The 23,906-nt window shown below is 43.6% G+C and overlaps 1 protein-coding gene across 1 annotated transcript in view; it reads right to left on the minus strand.

Annotated features, from left to right (window-relative positions):
* Positions 1-23,906, minus strand: part of prrc1 (proline-rich coiled-coil 1) — a 53,619-nt gene that overhangs the window by 4,326 nt on the left and 25,387 nt on the right. Inside the window, exons 3-8 of the mRNA XM_060909693.1 lie at positions 15,024-15,413; positions 13,081-13,226; positions 8,004-8,106; positions 7,705-7,868; positions 4,471-4,574; positions 1,992-2,094 (exon numbers count right to left, since the gene is read on the minus strand). Coding sequence (XP_060765676.1) covers positions 1,992-2,094; positions 4,471-4,574; positions 7,705-7,868; positions 8,004-8,106; positions 13,081-13,226; positions 15,024-15,413 — 1,010 coding nt within the window. The remainder of the gene's footprint in view (positions 1-1,991; positions 2,095-4,470; positions 4,575-7,704; positions 7,869-8,003; positions 8,107-13,080; positions 13,227-15,023; positions 15,414-23,906) is intronic.

Here is a 23,906-nt window from a genome sequence, read left to right on the forward strand (position 1 = left end):
GCCGCTCAATTCTCAATCCTCCCTGCTCTTCTCTTCCAGCAGGCATCACAGATCCATACAATTTACCCACAAATGTATTTATTTATTTTGCCTGCGTGCGCTCTCTCTCGGTATGTGCGCACATGCATGGGTTAAATGCAGAGGAGGAGGAATGTGACAAAAACAAAGTCTGCTTGTTCTTAATTTACCCACAAATGTATTTATTGCACTGGATTTGGGACACTGACATCCTGAACTATTTAGTATTTGGCTTCAACTGCTTTTTTTTTTTGGGTGGGGGGGTGGGGGGGGATTGCGGTGCACTAGATGGCGCTTCGCGGCCCACTGGTTCAGAAACACTGCTCTACAGGTCATCTTTATTTCATTACTGTTGAATATTCCTGAAATTACAGACCACCTCTGTCAGTCCAGGAGAATATCCGCACGGCCATCCTTAAGAATAATACAGCACATGTAGAATGCTGAGAATGTATAATTTATTAAAGCAACTTCTCCCTTGTATGCAACTCACCCACAGTTTTCTAGTGCAAGTCTGATTACCCCCAAATGTGAAAAGGGAAAAACTGCATTTAAAGATTGAACTCCAACTGTGTCACAGGAACATCATGGACATTTTGGCAGCCATTATTTGATTGCAAACTGAATTTGGATTATGCCCATTTTGCTGGAGCCCGTAGCTATCCAACAACCTGATCATTCAAAGCCAAAACATTGACTGTGTGAGGAAATCACACTTAGCCAGCAAAGTTTGAAACATCTTTAGGCGACTGACTGTTTTAGCACCATACTGTTAAACAGGCATCTCGACCAACATTTTTGCAGGAAGTTAAAAAAAAAAAAAAAGTCCATTATAGGAAGCTATACAGACAGGAACACCTGTATATACACCAAATCAGCCATAATATTGATTATTACGGTTGTCTTTCTTTGGATCACATTTGGTATGTACTAACCACTACATACCGGGGACACCCCACAATGTGCCGTTTTGGAGATGCTCAGACCCAGTTATCTAACCATCACAATTTGGTCCTTGTCAAAGTCGCTCAGATCCTTACACTTGCCTATTTTTCCTGCTTCCAACACATCAACTTTGAGAACTGACTGCTCTCTTGCTGCCAAAAAATACCCCACCCCTTCACAGGTGCAATTGTAATGGAATAATCAAACGTTATTCACTTCACCTGTCAGTGATCATAATGTTATGGCTGATTGGTCATATACGCTAGTGTTGTAGGACTTGAGTTCGGTCTCAAGACCACTTTTTGAAGGCCTCAGATTTGACTGCATTTTTACTCGGTCTTGTCTTGGTCTCAGAGAGAGACTCGGGATTTATTTCAAGACCAGTCAAGACCACAACTGCGGGAATTTCACTAAACTGTCTTATCTGTTAACTTCGTTACAGTGATTGGATGTAAAATGTCCAGCTTCGAATGAGACCAATAACGTGACTCGTTGCCAATTTGAATTTTTTACCCCCCCATTAACAGCCGTCACCCCTCCCCACACCCCTGGTCCTGGTCTCGACTTGGTTTTGCCCTACTCTGGTCTTGACTTGATCTCAACCCCTCAAAGTCTTGGTCACAACTTGGTCTCAGTTTAGGTGGTCTTGACTACAACACTAATATACACACACTACAGCTTGTAGTCAGCATTAGTAGTGCTCCGTTCAGTCTATTAAGATTCACTACCGCTCCTCTGAAAGGGATCCGAGAGCTTGACATGACTGAGCATTTTTAACCGCTGCATCAGTGAACAGTGTGACAGGTGGATTTTCTATCAGGGCGCATGACAAAGTTACACAGCATCTCAAATGAATGATACGATTCCAATTACTATGGCCCGGCTGATGCGGTCAGGAACACAGCTGGAGGGCAACATCACCAGGCTGCCATATTTACATCTCCACGCTCATAGTGCATCAGAGAGCTGTGAGGCAGAATGTGTTGCAGCGAAAGAACACTGGCTGCATAAGTAATGCTGCTGCGCACCTGTTGTACGTGTTCCAGAGGTACAGGAGTAGTCTGTGTGAAAGTTTCGATATGGATGCCATTGCCAGGGTCATCCAGAATCACACAGCCAATGTCAAACCACCTAGAGAAGAGAACAATTAATCAAAATGGGCACCAATAACAGAGTGAACGCATTAATACCAAAGGCAATGAATCATCTGGAACAGAAACTATAATCATAATACAGAAGACGAAGGTGACTGTTTCTTGTTTTTCTTTAATTCAAACTAGCCTCATAGGGAAGCCACTGTATGTGGTATTCACCATTACACAGACATCGAGAAACATTAACACTACGTTCACACTGTAAGGCTTAATGCTCAATTCCGATTTTTTTGTGAAATCCGATTTTTTTGTGAGGTCGTTCACATTAACAAATATATGTGACTTGTATGTGATCCTCAGTATGAACGAAAAGCGACCTAAAAGTGTTCCGCATGCGCATTGCAGGATACGACGACGTCACACGCAGTGAGCATGGCCAGTGTTTACGGAAGTAAAACCGCCCGGTTGCGGTATGACCCATCCAATCTAGCTTGAATAGCTGTATCCCCCCAAATGGAAATCAGCTCCCTAACCTCTGCGTCCTTCCATTGAGAAGATTCAGAACCTTCACAGCCCGAAGCGTCCCTCGCATTGATGTCATGCGCAGGGGCGCAGATACGTTTTTTGAACTGGGGGGGGACAAAGCTGCCAGCAAACCAACCCCAACCCCGATATGCCTGTCAAACTTGTTGTGGGTTACCATAGCAACAAAGCTCGAGCTCGCAACCTGTGCAGTCTGCGCAGCTCAACCAACCGAATATCAGTCTTTGTTTTATGTGAATTGTTGCAACTATGTATACACTGCTGTGCACCTCAATAAACCGAATGGTAATTAGTCTTTTGATTTTTCCGTGAGGTTTGCCTTATGCAAAGAAAGACAGCATAGACGTTTTTTCCCTCCCTATAAGTGGGGGGGGACCGAGCGAGGTGAATTTAAATCTGGGTGGGACGACTCCCACCCTCTATCTGCGCCCGTGATTATGCGCCATGTTGTTGTAATTTTTTTGAGAGACCCGCTGCCTACTTCAGTGCAGAATAGTGACGTTTGTGGCTTGTTGATGACGTGTAAAGGCCAATTTATGTTGACAACCCAGTCCTCGCAGACGGTGTCGCAGAGAGTGTCTGCGTAGCCCCCCCACCTTCGCAGACGCTCTGCGCGCACCTCCCAAAAATTGTGACCACCGCAGAAGCCTCGCAGACAGCGCCGCAGACAAGAGGGCTCTGATTGGTCCACTCTACCCGCTGTACATGCACTTCTGCTTCCCTACTTTCCCGGTTTTTGTTTTCACGACCGGCATTTTTAAAAACATGAGCAAAGATGGAGCAGCATGAAGAGCGGTTGATTGAGGAAGTACGTACATCTATACGACTCCAGTTCTAGTCATTATATATTAAAAAAAAAAAGTTCTAGTCATTATAAGTAACCGGAGGATAAACACTCCACTAACCACACCCACCAACTACTCCTAGCGACTTCGCGCCCCCTTGCGTTGTGCCGGTGAATAACATCGCGCACGCCTATTCCCCCGCTCAACAATAAATTACAACTGTCTGCGAAAAGCTATCTGCGAAAGCCTTGTCGCAAGAGCATGCAGAGGCCTTAAGTCGGATGAATGTGACCTGGTGGTTCAGACTGAAGTCGCATATGAAAAGAGCGGATAGGAATCGGAATTAGGACCACATATCCAAACGGCCTGGGTCGGATTTGAAAAAAAATTGCATCTGTGTCGTTCATATTGTCAATAAAAGATCGGATACAGGTCACATATGGGCGAAAAGATCGGATTTGAGTCACTTCAGCCTGCAGTGTGAACGTAGCCTAAATCTCCTGGGCGCTCTCTGATTTAAACAAATCAGTCTTGCCATAACGGGCACACGCGCAATCTTTGTAGGCAGCGTCTGCTGTACGAAGATAAAGAGGCCAGATCAGAGTGGCTCATCCTGGTCTTGCTTACTGCATCTCATTTTTAACGTCACCCACAGACTTGTTCAGGACATTAGTATTCTCCATACACATCAGAATGACAGCAGGCACTTTTGAGACAACTTTCTACCGTGATCACCAGCTGAACACGCAATCACGTGTTTAGACCCGACACGAGGGGTATCATTTAAACCGCGGCTTTGAGATGAGCCATTTAAATAATTACAGAATCTATGCTTTTGAATTTATAAACGTCATTGTAGGTAGCATCAGTGATGCACATTTTCGGCGAGGCTGACAGCTAATTTGGCTTATAAATTGTCACCTTGAGAGACTGTTTCACGCATGGTAACTGGATGAAATTACAGCGCATGCTGCAATGGCAATGGGCGGTCCAAAGTCACTCTAAAGGACAGATGTAGAGAACAAAGACAAAGAAGTCGGCTCTGATCATGCACTGCTTGAAAAGGATGGGTTCTTTCTGCTCACTTGTCTGGAAAGAGCTCTGCTATAAAGTTCTCCACAGAGACCACAGGCTGTTTCTCGTGGATCGCGGCAGTACGGCGTAGACTGTCAATACGCTCCTGAGCCCCCTGCAAAGATGGAGTAATACATTTATTAAACTAAAATACTTGAACTATTTGGATTTTCCAGTAGCACAAAAAAGAACCCCATATCTATGTAGAGCGGAGCTAAAGAGATTTTTTTTTTTTTTTAAAAGCTAGCCTAAAAGGCAAAAAAGCTCTGGTATGTTTGCCCAGACCCTTGTTTTGACTATTCAGAAACCTACTTGTCTAGCATCCTAAAGTGGTGGCTAAAACAATAAAATCAATATATGGTGAGCTAAATAGTTAAGTGCATTAATACAGACCAATACTTCATCTAGCAAAGTTTCTATTGTTACCTTTTGCACTCCCGACAAAATGTTTGCAAATTCCTACAAGACCTGGGTGTTCCATCCATGCATCAGAGGTTTTTAAAAAATAAAAAAAAAAAAATCATGTCTGGCTAATATCTATTTTCTCTCAATTTCTTTTACCATGAAGTGACTATTGTAGCAAGTTTTATAAAACAGATTTTCACTGGCTTGGTTTCATCAAATGCGTGTTCCTAATTCTGAAAAAAATCATCTGCAGTCCATGCATGCCTATTAATTCAAGTAGTAAAAACCCGTTCTACCATATTAACAAACCTGCACTCTGGCCGATGCGAGTCGTGCAGCAGACTTCGGGATTCATAAGTTCATCCTATAACTAGATAAAGACTAAAAAGTCACAGTACTTTGCGCTAGTTGTTACAAACCAGGACGTCTGGTCACCGTACCCTATAGATCCAAAACGGTAAGGGATAGAGAATGATGCTTAGAGAAGAAATGCTGCACCCTGAACAAAACTAAAACACTGATTGGGAAATTTTAAAAAAAAAAAAAAAATCATGAAAATTGAGAGTTAAGTTGATTCGAAAAAAAAAAAAATCCTGTTTTTCATGGATCGTTCCGGTTTGGTGATCCAGATCACCACCAAAAGTCTTATCAAGGTAATTCATCCCAGAAGTATTCTGCATGTGAAATTTATTGACTGGTTGAAAACTAAGGGAGAAATAGCGTCCTAAAATGTTGTAGGCGTGGAACTGGACTCTCTGACAGTGCTGTTGGAGAAGAGGACGCTGTCCAAAATCTCTGTCCTTTCCACCCTCTACATGAGGAGCTGATCAGCCACAGGAGCACGTTCAGTAAACGGCTGATTCTTCCACGCTGCACAACTGAGAGACACAGGAAATCATTCCTACCTGTTGTAGTCAAGCTGTACAATGCCACTGTATATCTGTGGTACACTGTCTTACCCTGTATCCTTAACTAGGGCTGGGCGATATGAGAAAAAAATTATATCACGATATATTTTTTCAAAATTTTCGATAACGATATATATCACGATATAAATCAAATCACCATTTTTGTATTTTCTTTAATTTTCTGCTCAAAATATGAACATTACAAATTAGTAGTTCCTTCCTAATTAACAAAAATAGCTTAACAAGCCTTCAAGTTTCACAGAACCAAAACAAACTGGATGCACATTCTTTTGTTCAAATGAATAAACTGAAACTGAAAAATAAAAACTATATACCATTGTTAATCATTTGTGCAAATTCTAGCAGCTTTCAAATAAACATAAAAGACGTATTGACGTGTAAACCTTATGCTGCAAGGAGAAAAAAAGTGCAATCCTGTACGTCAGTGTGTTTAAGGTTTTGTGTAACACTTTGTTGTATGTCCGATTTTAAATATCCAAAATACCTCCACACAACCGAAGATCTCTGGCCCTTCTTTTCAACGATGTCCTCCAGGGCAGTGCTCTGACTTTCCTGTTCAGAACTCCGGTCAGTCGGCTTCTCGCTCATTTTTATAATCGCTTTGTTGGAGAAATGCCGCGCTCCTGCAAACTTCACCACAGCCATGCTGTGCGTTGCTGCTACACGTGTATGTTTGTGTGTGCACGCAACCTAACTTGACGTGGCTCTCTTCCAACTGATTGGTTACGTGCGGTACTGTTTAGTTATGATTGGCTATTCGCGTGTGTCAAAACTTCGGACGAAGTAATTTTATTGAAGGTGTAGGCTTATCGTACGTGTCTAATTTCTAATCGTAGAGATTTTATATCGTGAATAACATCGTAATCGTAAAATCGCCCAGCCCTATACTTAACTCAGGTGCAATATACAGTATGTATACAGGAATCATTGTACATAAAATCACTTCATTTTGCTTTTACTTAAGTTATTGAACTTATTTACATTTATTTTTATTTATTCTTTAAGACCATTTTATCTTCTAATTTGAGACATGTTTACTACTTCTTTGATTCAGGAGCTTGGTTGCAAATTTGAATTTCCCTCCAGGGATTAATAAAGTAATTCTGATTCTAAAAAACATCACAAGACGTAGAAAGATCCTAAGTGAGAATAACAATCTGCGCCAGCGCTGCTCGCGCAAATTAATTACAGCACTGAAACGTGCATCACATTTAAGTTTAAACCAACCACCAAAAGAAATCTGTTGTTTTGCACAAGCTGATAAGCAGCGGTAGGGCTCTCACTCACATTTTCTGGATCTTGAAGAAGCTACTTGTTTGCTAAATAAAAATAAAACAAAAAAGTAAATTAATTAAAAACTAATAGCCCAGACATGAAATCTGCTTATCCCAGGCACCTGGGTTAGTCCACACCTGTAGAATAATGCTGTTTAAAATATTACACACTGTTACTGTACTGATATTTAGACTATTATTTTGGCTTATAAAGTTTGTTGGATAATACAGTATAATATAAATCCCACTACATGATTACAAGCTTGCTTTTTTTTTTTAAAGCACCAAAATGTGCTGTAGCAGCAGCAAAAAAAGTAACAGCTAATTGCTATACTATTCATTGCTGTGTTTAATGAACACTTTAGTTCACACAAAATAAGTACAGTACAATATTAAGGCACATGAGCGAGCTTGCTACTAACAAAATTAACTGAGCACAAAGATTCTGTGGTCGCACATTTTGTATACTAGATCATATACAGGCTTATTCATTTGTTTCACAGGTTAAAACCTGCATTGTGTTAAAGGTCACTGACCAAAACATTGGAGAAAATTTGTTTCTAATTCAGGAAAATGACAGAAAGGAAGTAAAACCTTTTAAGATGAGACCAGAGCAGCTACAAATACATGATCTCACCTTGACTCCTGCTGCGTAGCCCACTGGTTGAGGAGCAATGTTGGATTGGCTTGCCTCCCCAGTCACCATGGCCATGCCAAACACCTCCTGGAAGGCATCCCGCACTGCTCCTACCTTCACCTCCTTATCAGAGGTCACCACAATATCCAAATCGCCTCCTGATTCTGTCATATCCAATAAAGATCAGTTAATTTTGTGCTCGTAAGCAGAGAAAAGTAGATTCTCGGATCATTAGCTGTGTGACTTATTCTACAAGAACATGAGAAAGTTGAGAGATTTGAGGAAGGAGTTGTGCTTACTAATGTATGGAGCCATCCCAGGGTCTAACGTGGTGATCATAGACTCTACAGAGTGTTTGGTTTTGTCCAAGACCGTCTTCACCATGGGGTTACCGGCTACACCCTGGAACAAACCGGTAAGATGGAAAAATTGCCACCTAGCAGCTAAAAAGCATCATCTTGTATCACTTTATATTACACATGCAAAGTACAACCCCGATTCCAAAAAAGTTGGGACAAAGTACAAATTGTAAATAAAAACGGAATGCAATGATGTTGAAGTTTCAAAATTCCATATTTTATTCAGAATAGAACATAGATGACATATCAAATGTTTAAACTGAGAAAATGTATCATTTAAAGAGAAAAATTAGGTGATTTTAAATTTCATGACAACACCACATCTCAAAAAAGTTGGGACAAGGCCATGTTTACCACTGTGAGACATCCCCTTTTCTCTTTACAACAGTCTGTAAACGTCTGGGGACTGAGGAGACAAGTTGCTCAAGTTTAGGGATAGGAATGTTAACCCATTCTTGTCTAATGCAGGATTCTAGTTGCTCAACTGTCTTGGGTCTTTTTTGTCGTATCTTCCGTTTATGATGCGCCAAATGTTTTCTATGGGTGAAAGATCTGGACTGCAGGCTGGCCAGTTCAGTACCCGGACCCTTCTTCTACACAGCCATGATGCTGTAATTGATGCAGTATGTGGTTTGGCATGGTCATGTTGGAAAATGCAAGGTCTTCCCTGAGAGAGACGTCGTCTGGATGGGAGCACATGTTGCTCTAGAACCTGGATATACCTTTCAGCATTGATGGTGTCTTTCCAGATGTGTAAGCTGCCCATGCCACACGCACTAATGCAACCCCATACCATCAGAGATGCAGGCTTCTGAACTGAGTGCTGATAACAACTTGGGTCATCCTTCTCCTCTTTAGTCCAAATGACACGGCGTCCCTGAGTTCCATAAAGAACTTCAAATTTTGATTCGTCTGACCACAGAACAGTTTTCCACTTTGCCACAGTCCATTTTAAATGAGCCTTGGCCCAGAGAAGACGTCTGCGCTTCTGGATCATGTTTAGATACGCCGCCTTCTTTGAACTATAGAGTTTTAGCTGGCAACGGTGGATGGCACGGTGAATTGTGTTCACGGATAATGTTCTCTGGAAATATTCCTGAGCCTATTTTGTGATTTCCAATACAGAAGCATGCCTGTATGTGATGCAGTGCCATCTAAGGGCCCGAAGATCACGGGCACCCAGTATGGTTTTCCGGCCTTGACCCTTACGCACAGAGATTCTTCCAGATTCACCAAATCTTTTGATATTATGCACTGTAGATGATATATTCAAACTCTTTGCAATTTTACACTGTCGAACTCCTTTCTGATATTGCTCCACTATTTGTCGGCGCAGAATTAGGGGGATTGGTGATCCTCTTCCCATCTTTACTTCTGAGAGCCGCTGCCACTCCAAGATGCTCTTTTTATACCCAGTCATGTTAATGACCTATTGCCAATTGACCTAATGAGTTGCAATTTGGTCCTCCAGCTGTTCCTTTTTTGTACCTTTAACTTTTCCAGCCTCTTATTGCCCCTGTCCCAACTTTTTTGAGACGTGTTGCTGTCATGAAATTTCAAATGAGCCAATATTTGGCATGAAATTTCAAAATGTCTCACTTTCGACATTTGATATGTTGTCTATGTTCTATTGTGAATACAATATCAGTTTTTGAGATTTGTAAATTATTGCATTCCGTTTTTATTTACAATTTGTACTTTGTCCCAACTTTTTTGGAATTGGGGTTGTAATTCAAGTTACAGTCACACTACAGCTCGCGATGCTTTGCAATTGGTTATCGATGAAAATGAGGCATTTTGGTGGCAATCTACACGCAAGCTAAAAGTTATGGTCACACAGCAAGCAAATAACTGACTCACTCCTTCGCACACTTGAGCCTGGTGCAGCTCGAGCGGCCACGCTCACTTTCAGCACGCTCTTGGGACCCAGTCGTTATAGGAAACACCTGATGCTGATTTGAGCGCAATAAGGCAGGCGCATACAAGGACACTTCACAGAGACTTTGCGAAGTATTATCCCTGTCATGGTTTGTTTCTAGCCATATTTATGGCTCTGGTTAAATACATACATGTTCTTTACCAGCTGGGAGGTCCGTATGGTGAAATACCGTGACCGAGGTCTTGAAAGTACTGAGCGAGGTCCTCTGGGCCGAGGTCAGTATTTAAGGCCGAGGTCACGGTATTTCACCATACGGACCGACCTTAAGCTGGTAAATATATATATATATATATATATATATATATATATATATATATATATATATATATATATATATATTTTTTTTTTTTTAACAAATTCTAACAGAAAACGAGAGCGCCTGAAAGGGAAAACAGAGCCGAGATGCCATTTTGAATCCTCATTCACTGCTGTAATGCAAATTGCTTTCTCCTCGGTATACAAGTGCACTTCCATGGCAGGAAAAAAAAAAAAAAACACTAAATTTTGCCACCTATGTAGTCCCCTATTTATACAAAACTGAGTCATTCAGGATTCAGCCATGCTTTTGCTCGACCAAAGTTGTACAGTATTATGACCTTTATATTGCATAAATAAAGCCATTTGGTGAAACTTTGAAGAGATTGTACTAGTTTAAAGTTTTTACCTAACGTAATATTATGTATGAGGATAACATGGTCCAAAATGGGCCTCATTAACTAATGAGATCAAACTGTTAGCAAGTCAGAGGTTTTTAGCTTTCTTCTGAAATGTTTTATTTTGTCTTCCTCAGGGTAGCAAAACTCGCTTTCGCTCTGAAGACTGTCGTTATCGCTATCCACGATGTAAAATTAATGTTATTCTCCTGAGAAATGCTCACAAAAATGTATAAGATTTTTGATAATCTTATAAATCTTATTAAAAAAAAGATAAATGTTGACAAAAAATGCTACTATGTTTGTTGTTGTGAACGAGCAAGTCACCAGAGGTCCGTACCGTAGGATATGGACCCGCTCACCAGCCAATCAGAGCACAGGATTTGGACTGTGAAAAAAATAAACACGCTATTTACCAGCTGGGAGGTCCGTATGGTGAAATACCGTGACCGAGGTCTTGAAAGTACTGAGCGAGGCCCTCTGGGCCGAGGTCAGGGTATTTCACCATATGGACCAACCTTAAGCTGGTAAATAATATTTAGTTTTTTCTTTACTAAATTCTAACTGAAAACGAGAGCGCCCGAAAGGGAAAACCAAGCCGAGGCGAGCCGCCATTTTGAATCCTCATTCACGGCTGTAATGCAAATTGCTTCCTCCTCGGTATACAAGTGCACTTCCATGGCAGGAAAAAAAAAAAAAACTACAGTTTGCCGCCTATGTAGTCCCCTATTTATACAAATAGGAGTCATTCAGGATTCAGCCATGTTTTTGCTCGGCATTAGCAACAGTTACAGGTTTTAAGCTTTCTCCTGAAATGTTTTCTTTTATTATTTCTTCCTCAGGGTAGTAAAACTCACTTTCGCTGTGAAGACTGTCGGTATCGCTATCCATGATGTAAAATTAATGCTATTCTCCTGAGAAATGCTGGCAAAAATTTACAAAGATTTCTGATAATCTTATAAAAAAAATCTTATAAAAAAGATAAATGTTGACAAAAATTGGTACTATGTTGTTGTGAACAAGCAAGTCGCCAGAGGTCCGTAACCGGGGTTCGTACCATAGGATACGGACCGGCTCGCCAGCCAATCAGAGCGCAGGATTTGATGGAAACCAGACTGCGAAAAAAAAAAAAATCTGCTTTATGTTTTGCTTTTTTGTTACGTTACTCTGACCTTGCCTCACGTTTCGTTTTTGCAAAATATCACGCCTGCTAATAAACACTCTTCCGACACTTACATCCGTCTACCGCCGCATATCTGACAGAACACTTTGCAAAGGCTCTGTGCAAACAGCGTCCTTATATTTGCGTGCCGAGTGCGCTCAAATCAAACATCAGGTGTTTCCCATAAGGGTCCCAAGAGCACGCACAACACGCTCCGAAGGATCCCTGAATGTAAATGCACTTTTCAAGTCTCGGCAACAGTTAGGCTATGCCGAGCCACTGTGTCGAGGCTCCAGTGAGCATCGGGGATATGGATTCATGACAAATACATCTCAAGAGGCTTGATGAAGGTTCCTCGAGCTTCGGGAAGTATTCCCAAACCCCTCTGCAAGTATTCACCTCTTAGTTTGTTGGCAAAAACATTGCCACCAAATTTCAATACACGTATTGAAATTTTTCACAACATTTTTGGCCACTCAAGGCGGAGACACACCAAAAAACCTGAAGCTCAGAGAACATTCGTGGTGCATTGCACGATTGGTGGAGGTGCTACCAATTTTTCATTGCCAGGTATTTGCAAACCCATCACGAGCTGTCGTGTGACCAGGACCCAAGCCTATTGGTGCTGATGGGCAGTATACCAGTATAAACGAGCCACAGGAAGAAATGTGCAGACACGTACAGTACCAGTTAAAAGTTTGAACACACCTAATTCAATGGCGTCTCTATTTTTATTAATTAAAAAACACTTCATGTCGTAAAATAATAATGGACTCATTTCTGTTTACTTAGTTGAGCAGTTCTTGACAATATGGATTACTACAGTTGTGGAATAGGGCTATTTACTGTATATTATTTACTATTTGATCTCAAACGCATTAAGGCAGCAAGAAATTGTATTAATTCTCTTTTGACGAGGCACCTGTTAATTGAAAAGCATTCCAGGTGACTACCTCATGAAGCTGGTTAAGATGATGCAAATAGTGTGTAGTGTCAAGGTAAACGGCTGTAATTCCTAAACCGTTAATGTGATATTTTTGTTAAACCCCTTGAATTAAAGCTGAAAGTCTCCACTTCAATCACATCTCGATTGCTTCATTTCAAAGCACTGTGGTAGTGCACAGAGGCAAAATTACTAAAATTGCCTCACTGTCTATATACTTATGGACCCGAGTGTATATACACTATGGTTATGGGTCCAGGTTTATGAAAATCTCTTGAGCCGGTTCAGTAACAGCAGAGTTTGTTTTTGTGGCCTTTTACCTTGATGAAGCCCCATATTCCACCTCCAGGCATGTTGTCTTGTGCAACTCTGGGATCTCCATGATCTTCTGGGAAAGTAATCGGGGAGACAACCTCTAAACCACCAGACATCACTGGCTGTTGCATCATTGGATTTGTAACCACACCTAAAGACATGTCACAACATTGGTGAAAAACAGAAAGAGAGAAAAATCAACTGAGAGCTCTCGCTTAGATCAGAATGCAAGCAATCAAAGGAATATAACACCATATTATAAATGTTGATTTCAACAAATAATTAACCCTGAAATGAGTAAGTAAAGAGCAGTGTGCTCCCCAGGGATTTCAAATCGCATCCTGGTAAACTGTCATTTTGAAATGGCATTTTGCTTCTTGAAATAGCGTCAAAATCCACCGTGTGTTTCATAAACACATTCAGTCGGTAAACAGGAAGTCAATGTGGGACAGACCTGAAAACGGTATAGAACCCCAAACTGAAGCTCAGTACCAAATATCAAGCAGTTGTGATTTGTAGTTGCTGAGAAAAATGTTACGAAAATTTTGTGAATCCACGCGGTGTTTCATAAATACATTAAAGTGCATATCCTGGACCAATTTTGTGGGGTTTTTTTATATGAAAAAGTATGTCCCTTTACACACTCATCCAGAAGGGTAATTTTGCACAAGGCCATCTGTCTATAGCAGAAAAAAATAAAACGCGTCTGGAAAAATCCCAAGGGAGTCTGGAGCCAGATTCATGACGTTACCTGCGGAAGCGTTAACAGGCTGCGCGAGCTTTGCATGGTTTCAGTGCACAGCCTGTGTAGACCAAGCGCTCCCATTTCTCTCTCATTGTCCGGCCTTTTGGAAAACGATGAGTGCTAATCCCATCAAGATTGGTGTTGCTACACCCTCCTACGATACATCTGTTAACCATTTTAATAATTACGCGATAACGTTGAAGAAATTTGCAGAAAACCACCAGGTCGTTTTCTCATAAACAAACCAGCGCTGACGTAGGATTCAGAGGGAGGCGTCCCGCAGATGACGTCACGAAAATCAATGTTTGCCGGGAAATCCAAATGCCAAGTTTTTTCAGAGGCGGACCAATTCGCCTCAAATGGCTTGATTTCAACTGAATTATTCTGGTATTGCGCAAGGGAAAAAAATTGCAGAGAATGCAGAATGTTACAGATATTCAACCCAAGTTTAATATAAAATAGGAGAATTACATTGATCTTGCTCCTGAATTTACCCGTGATATGCACTTTAAGTAAGTAAACAAGAAGTTGATGTGTGACAGACCTGAAAACGGTATAGAACCCCAAGCTGAAGTATGGTACCAAGTGCCTATGATTTATGGCTGCTGAGAAAAAGGGTGTTTCGGACAGACAGATAGGTAAACCAGTATACCCTCCCTTCCTTCGGAGCAGGGGTATAATAAATTTAAGAATTTACAAAAAAAAAAAAAAAAAAATGTACAAACTGTACAAGGAATTATTAAAAAAACCCTCTTAAATTACTTCTAACCTTGGTAAATTAAATGTTTGACAAAATTTGACAGCTCTTCTTATGCTGCCCCCCCATGACTATTTTATCAGACAGTTCCTTTCTCCCCTTACCCAACATTATAGTGTGAATGTTAGAAAGCAGGGGCGGTGTTCATTAACGCAACTCGCATGTGATGGCCACACTTGGCTGAAATACACAGCCATCATTCTACTGAGCTCCTTATATCCCACCAACTCATAACCGCATCTAATTCAGCTCCTGAGCCCCAGCTTTCAACAGCACACCACCTTCCTGTGATTTAATTAAATGACAAATCACTAATGTTTTCAACTCCCTGTGTGCATGTGAAGACAAATATTACATCATGTTCTTTAACAGCAGTGTTGAAGCACTGCATAAGCCTGATTGTGTATAAGGTCACACTCAGTAATCTACTTATGCCAGATCCCTACCTGGCATGGGTGGTGCACTGGAGAAGCTGGGCATCAGTGGAGTCTGTGGCGTACGGCCAGCATGTCCACGTGTGATGTCGTACGCCGTATGAGTGCTGAAACCGGTGGTGGGCGGCCCCACTGGCGGAGCAGAAAGCACTGGGCCAGGAGGCGGTGGAGCAGGAGAGGAGACATGTGGACTGCCGAATCCCACACCACCACCTACAGGAGGAGGAGGCATCCGAGAGGCCGTGGAGAGCGGGTTCATAGGGCTGAGGGAGAAAGGAGGAGAGGACTGAATGTGGGGCAGGGTGGAGGTCACTGCTGCAGGGGGTGCTGGTGTGGAGAAGCCCTCTGGGGCAAAGCTGGAGATGCCGGTGGTGCTAGGAAGGTTCAGTGGACTAGAAAGACCTAAAAAGAGAGAGAGAGAAAAAAAAGTGTTAAACTGCAGTAAAATGATGCAGAAATCTGTACTGGTGGACATGTGTCTTACAGATGTTTCTAGGTAAGACGTTGGTCATTAGTTTAATGGCCATTCTATAGCTAATAAGATGCAAACATTAGGTTCCTCTTTTACCAATGGTACATACACACACATACTGTATGCTCATACATTTTACAGCCTTCATACAAAAATGTGAAAGTTAAAAACATGCGTTTGCTCAGATTTGTCCATATATTTACTCCCAACTTTTGCAGTTTAAAGCAAGACAGCCTTTCAATTTATAAAAAAAAAAAAGTCAGTGAAATTTAGTTCCCTTTGAAATTTGGTCATTGTGATGCAAGTTTATTTCTGTAATATCTCTCAAAAAATATCAGGCCATTCTGTGCCTGGGAAGTTATTTAATTTGAGAGGATTCCCTAGCAAATAACGTGTATGAAATTGCTCGCTTCGCACAGTCAAGCGGACAGAGGAAGTCCATGTGCGCATTTACAGGTTTACCTTTGACCATGCACCGACAGTTACATCATTCTGTCACTAAATGAACAGCTGATCACACCGAGGTGCTCACTGACCGCCGATATTTTTTAGTTTGAGCATGCATTTCCTCTCCTTCGTATATAACAATGTCTTTTCTTCTCGCTTTCCGTTACTGTAGTCGGTCTTTCACGTTTCATTCGCACACATGTCCTCCATTGTTCTCTCCTGTTTCAAATTTGTATCCCACAATGCCTTGTGCGAACGGGGAAAGGCCATCACACGATGCATGACGTAGTATCTTGAATTGGGTCATGGTGAAGCAGGAAAAAAAATAGCAAAGAATTTAGGGCCACATGGCCCTAAATTCATCAATTGTTCCATTTAAAAAAATAAATAAATAAAATTGGAAGTCTGTGATTCGAATTCAGTAGCTTTCAGTCCACTACACAGAAATAATTGGGTGTCGGGGAAAATTCTTTTTATGACCTACACTTAAAATCTGAAAGGCAGTCTACCTTTAAAGTGCATATCACGGGTAAATTCAGGAGCAAGATCCATTTAATTCTCCTATTTTATATTAAACTTTGGTCAAATATCTGTCACATTTTGCGCAATTTTTTTTACCTTGCGCAATACCAGAAAAATTAAGTTGAAATCAAGCGAATTGGTCCGCCTCTGAAAAAACTTGGCATTTGGATTTCCCGGCAAACATTGATTTTCATGACGTCATCTGCGGGACGCCTCTCTCTGAATCCTACGTCAGCGCTGGTTTGTTTATGAGAAAACGACCTGGTGGTTTTCTGCAAATTTCTTCGTTATGAATCTGGCTCCAGACTCCCTTGGGATTTTTCCAGACGCGTTTTGTTTTTTTACTTTTTTTCTGCTGTAGACAGATGGCCTTGTCCAAAATTACCCTTCTGGATGAGTGTGTAAAGGGACATACTTTCATATTTAAAAAACAAAAACGAAATTGGTCCAGAATATTCCCTTTAAGGTCCAAGTGGTTTATCAGCAGATAGGCCCCACCCACTCCTAAAACCACTACTAATAAATGTTTCAAGTTGTGATCTCCAGCTTTGTGATGACACTTTTTATAATAATAATAATAAATAATAAGCAGCCACTGTTTAAAAAAAAAAAAAAAAAAACACAACAACAGTAGGTGCCCATTTTGTCAGACAGAGTCTGCTGAAATGATTAGAAAACTCTTTCATGGGCATTATGGGCACCGAGACGACTGTCGGAGTGAAATCACAAAGCTGTGACTGACACCAGCTGAGAATATTTTGCCTAAAGCTGCAATTACTCCTGAGAGGGTGTGCAGATATTAAGGTCCCCTCAAAGTTAGTTAACCGATTAGTTTCCTGTATGAGCCTCCAGAAAAATGGTGCAGCTCTACTGTCTACATTAGTGTGATGTGCTGCTATCCAGGACTCCTGCAGCAGCTGGACAGCCATTAATCACTCACAGATAATTTCTCAGGCACACATTACTTTTATAGTAGTTAATGATTATGTCCAAAGCAAAGTAAGGCAGGATTCTAACAAGGCTTTTAAATCACAGACCTTGCATGCCAAGCTAGCTATTGTGGTACATTTTATCATGTTTGTGAAATACTGAGAATATGAGAATCAGAAATTCAGACCGAAGGAGCTCCTGAACTCGCGTCTATTTGTAACAAAAGTGAGATTATTAACAGCTTATGAGCAGTTTGCTTGCTGGTTAGGTGCTAAAGACAGCAAGAGAACATTAAGGATTTTCAAACGGCGTATTAATATTTCTTCACAGACACTCCCAGGACTTTTTTTTTTTTTATTTTAATCCAGACACGCAGCTCTAACTCGCTCCACCAGGAAGAATTTGTTCCACCCCATAAACAAACTGTGATGGCCAAAAGTTTGCGGACTGAACACCTGATGACACCCATATGTAGTTCTTCCCCAAACTGTATGCTGAAGCATTAGAATTTCCTTTCATGAGAACCAAGAGACCTGAACATGTTCCAGCATGACAATGCACCTGTGCACAAAGCAAAGTCCATGAACACATGGTTCCCCAAGAATGGCGTAGGAGAACTCAAGCTACCTACACAAAGCACTGGCCTCAACCCCACTGAACACCTTTGGGATGGACTGGAACATGACTTTGCCCTAGGCTTCCTCACGGGACATCAGTGCCTGGCCTCACTAAATGCTCGTGACTGAATGAGAATGAATTCCCACAGCCATGCTCAAATGTAGTAGAAAGCCCTGCCAGAAAAGCGCAGGAGGTTAGTATAACAGCACAGGGGGACTAAATCTGGAATGAAATGGTGGGGGGGGGGGGGGGGGGGGGGGGCAAAAAAAAAAAGGTGTTCACAAACTTTTGGCCATAGTGCATCACACTACAATAGCAGCTAGCATCACTGTGGGCTGTTCGTAGTAGTTGTGTCTCTTACAAACCACCGTGTGGGGAAAATATAGTTGGGGTTGAGCTCATTTTACTTCACCGCCTCATGTTAAACAGTAGCCTTCATCTAAAATACCAAACACAGCATTACTCACTCCATTAGCAAATTAGTAGCGAGAAATCCTACACAGTGGAAAACGAGCATTCGGCTACTTATTTAGCCACACCACAGTTGCCCTTGATTGCTAGCGGCTGTTGTGAAAAATCAGACCGGCCCTTCAGCACATTTCTTTCCAGACTGACCATGTAAAAAGGAAATACATAACATTGATCAAAATAATATACTAACAACTCTCAAACTATTTCAGGGGCACGAGGAAGAAAGGAAAAAAAGCTGCTGTGAAATGATGGAAAGCTCAGCACTAATGAGGAATTGCAAGTTCAGTAAAGGAGATAAATATGTTAATAAATGAAGCTCTTATTCAATACAGACTCGTGTTGGAACCAGTAAACATTAATATACTGTAGTTAATGTGTCATTTCATTACTAATTGGCTTTAATGAAAATAGTACTGTATACAGAATAAGCTTTGAATAAAAACGTACAAATTAAAATTATTCCAGTTTTTTGCCTTCTTAATGAAGAAAAATGACTAGGAGTCTTGAGAAAAAAAAAAAGACATTTCTGAATTATAATCAAGGCAAATCTGTGCATTTTTGCCTGTATAAAACTAAATAAAAATTGCTACAGAGGTTTAATATTATAAACAAAAATGTACAAACAAGCTCACGTTATCTTGAAAATAAATAAAGTCTCTGACCTGGAGAAAATTACTGAAATCTAACGAGCTTCATAACACATACAGCAGCATTTTAACCAACTTTATAAACAGAGCTCCAAAGTCGACTAAAATGCCCGTCTTCCTCAGGTACTGCAGATTGCAGCAGCATGGGGTTGGTGGTGTTTGAAAGCCACTCTAACAGTTAATAACGTTATGAAACCATATAGCCCAAGATGCACTTCAGCCGTTAGGACAGTGCTATGCGTCAATTTACTGGGAATCATCTGCGTTTACAACATCGCAGGCTCTCCACAAAAGAATGCCATCAGGTGACCAACATGCTCTCTATACATTTTAACTTCATGAATTGGGCAGATTAGCACCGCTGGTATTCAGAGTGCAATACTACATCAATTGCAGAATTAATAGATGACTTCCACGATGCAGGACACAGAAATGTGACAATATGCATGGTAGAAATTGTTCTATTAATTCTGCAACTGATATAGTGTTGGACTCTGAACACCAGAGGTGTCGGGTCCTAGCCCTGTCAAAATTTACAGGCACCTTTTGAACCAGCCACGCCTCGGGGTACATTATTCACCCCCAAAACCCTCACTTGCCGAAAACTTTAATACGAGTGTGGCAGCGGGGGCGTGGGCGAGCATCAGTGTGTGAATGGAGGGCGGAGTCAGGGAAGGTGAGTGGTCATGTCACTACACCTGTTATCAATTAACATGTGTTTGTGTGGCTCCTTCAGTGACTGCGCCCAATAAAAGGAGGGTGAGAAGTGTGTGTGAGTGTGAGTGAGAGAGAGAGAGAGACACACCAAGTTGAGTGCTGTAAAGCAGCAGTAAAGTAAATAAACAAGTTGTAAACAAGTTGTAAACAACCGCCTGCCATGCTTCTGTGCTCCACCCACACTAGAGTCTCTCGACAGTGGTGCTGAGACCCGGGAAGAGTGCAGAAGGGAACAACCCCATGGAGTCCTCGCCGTTTAAGGAGCTGATCCATGCCCTCGCCACAGCCCAGCAGAACCAACACCAAGTGCTGGTCGCCCTCCGTAAGGAGCAGGAGCAATGGTTCGAAGCCTTGGTGCTGGCTCAACAGGAGGACCCCCACCGGAGTGGACCCTCCCCACCTCACCTTAACGAAGACGGGTCCGGACGATGAGCCGGAAGCCTTCTTCGTGCTCTTCGAGCAAGCAGCGGAGGCATGGGGTTGGCCGGTAGACCAGCGCGCCTCCTTCCCCTGCTGACGGGCGAGGCGCAACTGGCCGCGCTGCAGCTCCCCGCCAACAGCCGGCTCGTCTACGCGGACCTTCGAAGAGCCATCCTCCAGCACGTCGGCCGCTCCCCAGAGCAACAACAGCAGCGCTTCCGCTCGCTGCGCTTGGAGGAGGTCGGCCAGCCGTTCACGTTCGGGCAGCAACTCCGGGACACCTGCCGGTGGTGGCTGAGGGCAGATGACCGCGACACCGAGGGAGTGATCGGCCTGGTGACACTGGAGCAATTTGTCGTGCAACTTCCGGAAAGAATGGCGGAGTGGGTCCAGTGTCATCGCCCGGCGTCGCTGGACCAGGCAATCGAGCTGGCAGAGAACCACATGGCAGCAGTTCTGACAGCAGGTCTCTTCTCCTCTCCCTCTGTTTCCCATCCTCGCCCCATTCCCCCGAGGCGGGGGCCGGCTCCCCCCCAGCCGGCCCGGCGCACCCACGGTGTCCTCCCGTTTCCCCCTTCCTTGTCTGTCTCCTCCCCCTCAAGTGAGTGATGCCCGTAACACTGGTGCAGAGGGAGAGCCTGGGCCAGTGTGCTGGCGCTGCGGGGATCCAGGACATCAATATCAGTGCTCTGCAATGGAGGTGGGCGCAGTGGTCCGGGTCCCCGACGCACCAGAAACCACCCTCAATTGGGCCAGAGCGTATTGAATACCAGTAAATGTCCAAGGGGATACGTATCAGGCTTTGGTAGATTCCGGCTGTAACCAGACCTCAATCCACCAAAGCCTGGTGCAAGGGGAGGCATTGGGGAGAGCACGAATGGTGAAGGTGTTGTGTGCGCGTGGGGATGTTTACAACTACCCTTTGCTGTCCGTCCACATTCTATTTCGAGGGAAAAAAAATAGTGTAGTGTAAAGACAGCAGTTAACCCTCGTCTCACCCACTCGCTAATTTTGGGGACTAATTGGCTGGGGTTTAAGGAATTAATGAGGCACATAGTGAAGAGTGGGTCCTGCCATAATTCCGCTAGGGAGTAGCATTGGCGGGAGCAGCTGTCACAGAGCCGTCTACGTCAGCACCGCGTCAGGGCGACACGCGGAGTGAGGAGCGCCCTGCCCCTCCTCCCCCTCTCGGGGATTCCCTTGGGGATTTCCCGTTAGAGCAGTCGCGAGCTGAGACTCTGCGGCATGCATTTGACCAAGTGACAGTAATCGATGGTCAAATTCTCGAGCCAAATGCGACGCCGGCCTTCCCCTACTATTATTAAGGATAGGCTATATCGAGCAACGCAGGACACTCAAACTGGCGAAGAGATAACACAGTTATTAATTCCAAAGAGCCACCGGGAATTCATATTCCAAGCGGCTCACTTTAATCCCATGGCTGGACACCTGGGGCAGGATAAGACACTAGCCCGAAAAATGGCTAGTGTTCCGGAATCCCGACCCGGGAGATCGGGAATGTGCGATCGGGAATCGGGAATTCCGGGTCGGTAATGGGGAGAGCACCATTCGTGCTCTCCCCAATGCCTCCCCTTGCACCAGGCTTTGGTGGATTGAGGTCTGGTTACAGCCGGAATCTACCAAAGCCTGATACGTATCCCCTTGGACATTTACTGGTATTCAATACGCTCCGGCCCAATTGAGGGCGGTTTCTGGTGCGTCGGGGACCCGGACCACTGCGCCCACCTCCATTGCAGAGGTGGGCAAAGTTGACATTGGCCAGGGATTCACGGGGATGTCCGTCGGTGGTGTGCAGCGTGCTGCGAATGCCAATTAGTAAATCCCGCGGCCACTCCAAAAGTGCCTTTGCGCCCTCTCCCTTTAATCGAGACCCCGTTTGAAACAACTGGGATGGATCTCATCGGGCCATTAGATCGGTCAGCACAGGGATATCGCTTTTAGTTCTAGTAGACTATGCAACGCGATATCCGGAAGCAGTGCCTCTCCGCAATCTCAGCACGCAGTATAGCAGAAGCACTCTTCCGCGTTATCTCCCGGGTCGGGATTCCGAAAGAAATCCTGACAAACCAAGGCACTACATTCATGTCACGCATACTGCGCGAGCCGTATGGGCTACTGGGGATTAAGTCTATCCGCACCAGCATCTATCACCCACAAAGGGATGGCTTAGTAGAACAGTTCAATCAAACTCTCAAAAATATAATTCGGAAGTTCGTAAGCGAAGATGCACGTAATTGGGATAAGTGGCTTGAGCCCCTGTTATTTGCAGTATGAGAGGTCCCGCAAGCCTCCACAGAGTTTTCACCGTTTGAATTGTTATATGGGCATAAGCCGCGTGACATTTTGGACATACTACATGAAAATTGGGAGCTTCAACTAGTAAAAACGAAATTCAATATGTTCGACCTGCGCGCCAAACTCCACACACACACACTTAACCCAGGAGAATTTGCGGTAGGCGCAAGAACATCAACTCCAATTGTACAACAGGGGCACGCGCCTTAGGGAGTTCACACCGGGAGACAAAGTACTCGTATTACTGCCCATGTCGAGCTCCAAAGTGGTCGCCAAGTGGCAAGGGCCCTTCGAGGTCACACGGCGAGTCGGGGACGCCGACTATGAGGTGAGGCGAACGGACAGGGGTGGGGCATTGCAAGTTTACCACCAGAATCTATTAAAACACTGTAATGAGGAGGTCCCCGTGGCGTTGGTGTCAGTAATTCCAGAGAAGGCGGAGCTGGGGCCGGAGGTTCAAAGAAGAAAAGTTGACATTGCCCACCGCTCCGGTTGCCTGTGGAGACCACCTCTCCCCGAACCAGCTCACGGAGGTAGCCCAGTTGCAGAAAGAATTTTCCGACACGTTTTCGCCCCTGCCCGGCCGTACCCACCTCACAGAACACCACATTGAGACGCCCCCGGGGTTGGTAGTGCATAGCTGCCCTTACCGACTGCCCAAACACACACACGCACCCAAAAAAAAAAAAAAAGGGTGGTCTGGGATGAACTTGAAGCCATGCTCGAAATGGGCATAATTGAAGAGTCCCACAGCAACTGGAGCAGCACAGTGGTCCTGGTCCCCAAGACTGATGGGTTGGTCCGGTTCTGTGTGGACTATAGAAAAGTCAATGCTGTGTCTAAATTTGACACATACCCAATGCCTCGCGTTGATGAGCTGCTTGATCGATTAGGTGCTACTCGTTTTTATTCGACACTGGATTTAATGAAGGGATACTGGCAGATCCCCTTGACTCCTCCATCCCGAGAGAAAATGGTCTTTTCCACACAGTTTGGCTTACACCAGTTCGTCACACTTCCTTTTGGGCTGTTTGGGGCATCCACGACGTTCCAGCAGCTTATGGACAGGGTCCTCCGCCCCCACGCAGCCGTGTATCTGGATGACATCATCATCTATAGTAACGACTGGTCGCAGCACCTTGAACACCTTAGGGCCGTCCTAAAGTCACTGAGGCAGGTAGGTCTCACAGCCAACCCAAAGAAATGTGCGATTGGGGGGGTGGGGGGGGTGGAAGTATGGTATCTGGGTTTCCACTTAGGCCATGGGCAAGTGCATCCCCAAATTAATAAGATGGCAGCGATTGCGGCCTGCCCGAAGCCCAAGACCAAAAAGGG

The sequence above is a fragment of the Neoarius graeffei genome, chromosome 25, assembly GCF_027579695.1.
Source record: "Neoarius graeffei isolate fNeoGra1 chromosome 25, fNeoGra1.pri, whole genome shotgun sequence".
Taxonomy (NCBI): Eukaryota; Metazoa; Chordata; class Actinopteri; order Siluriformes; family Ariidae; genus Neoarius; species Neoarius graeffei.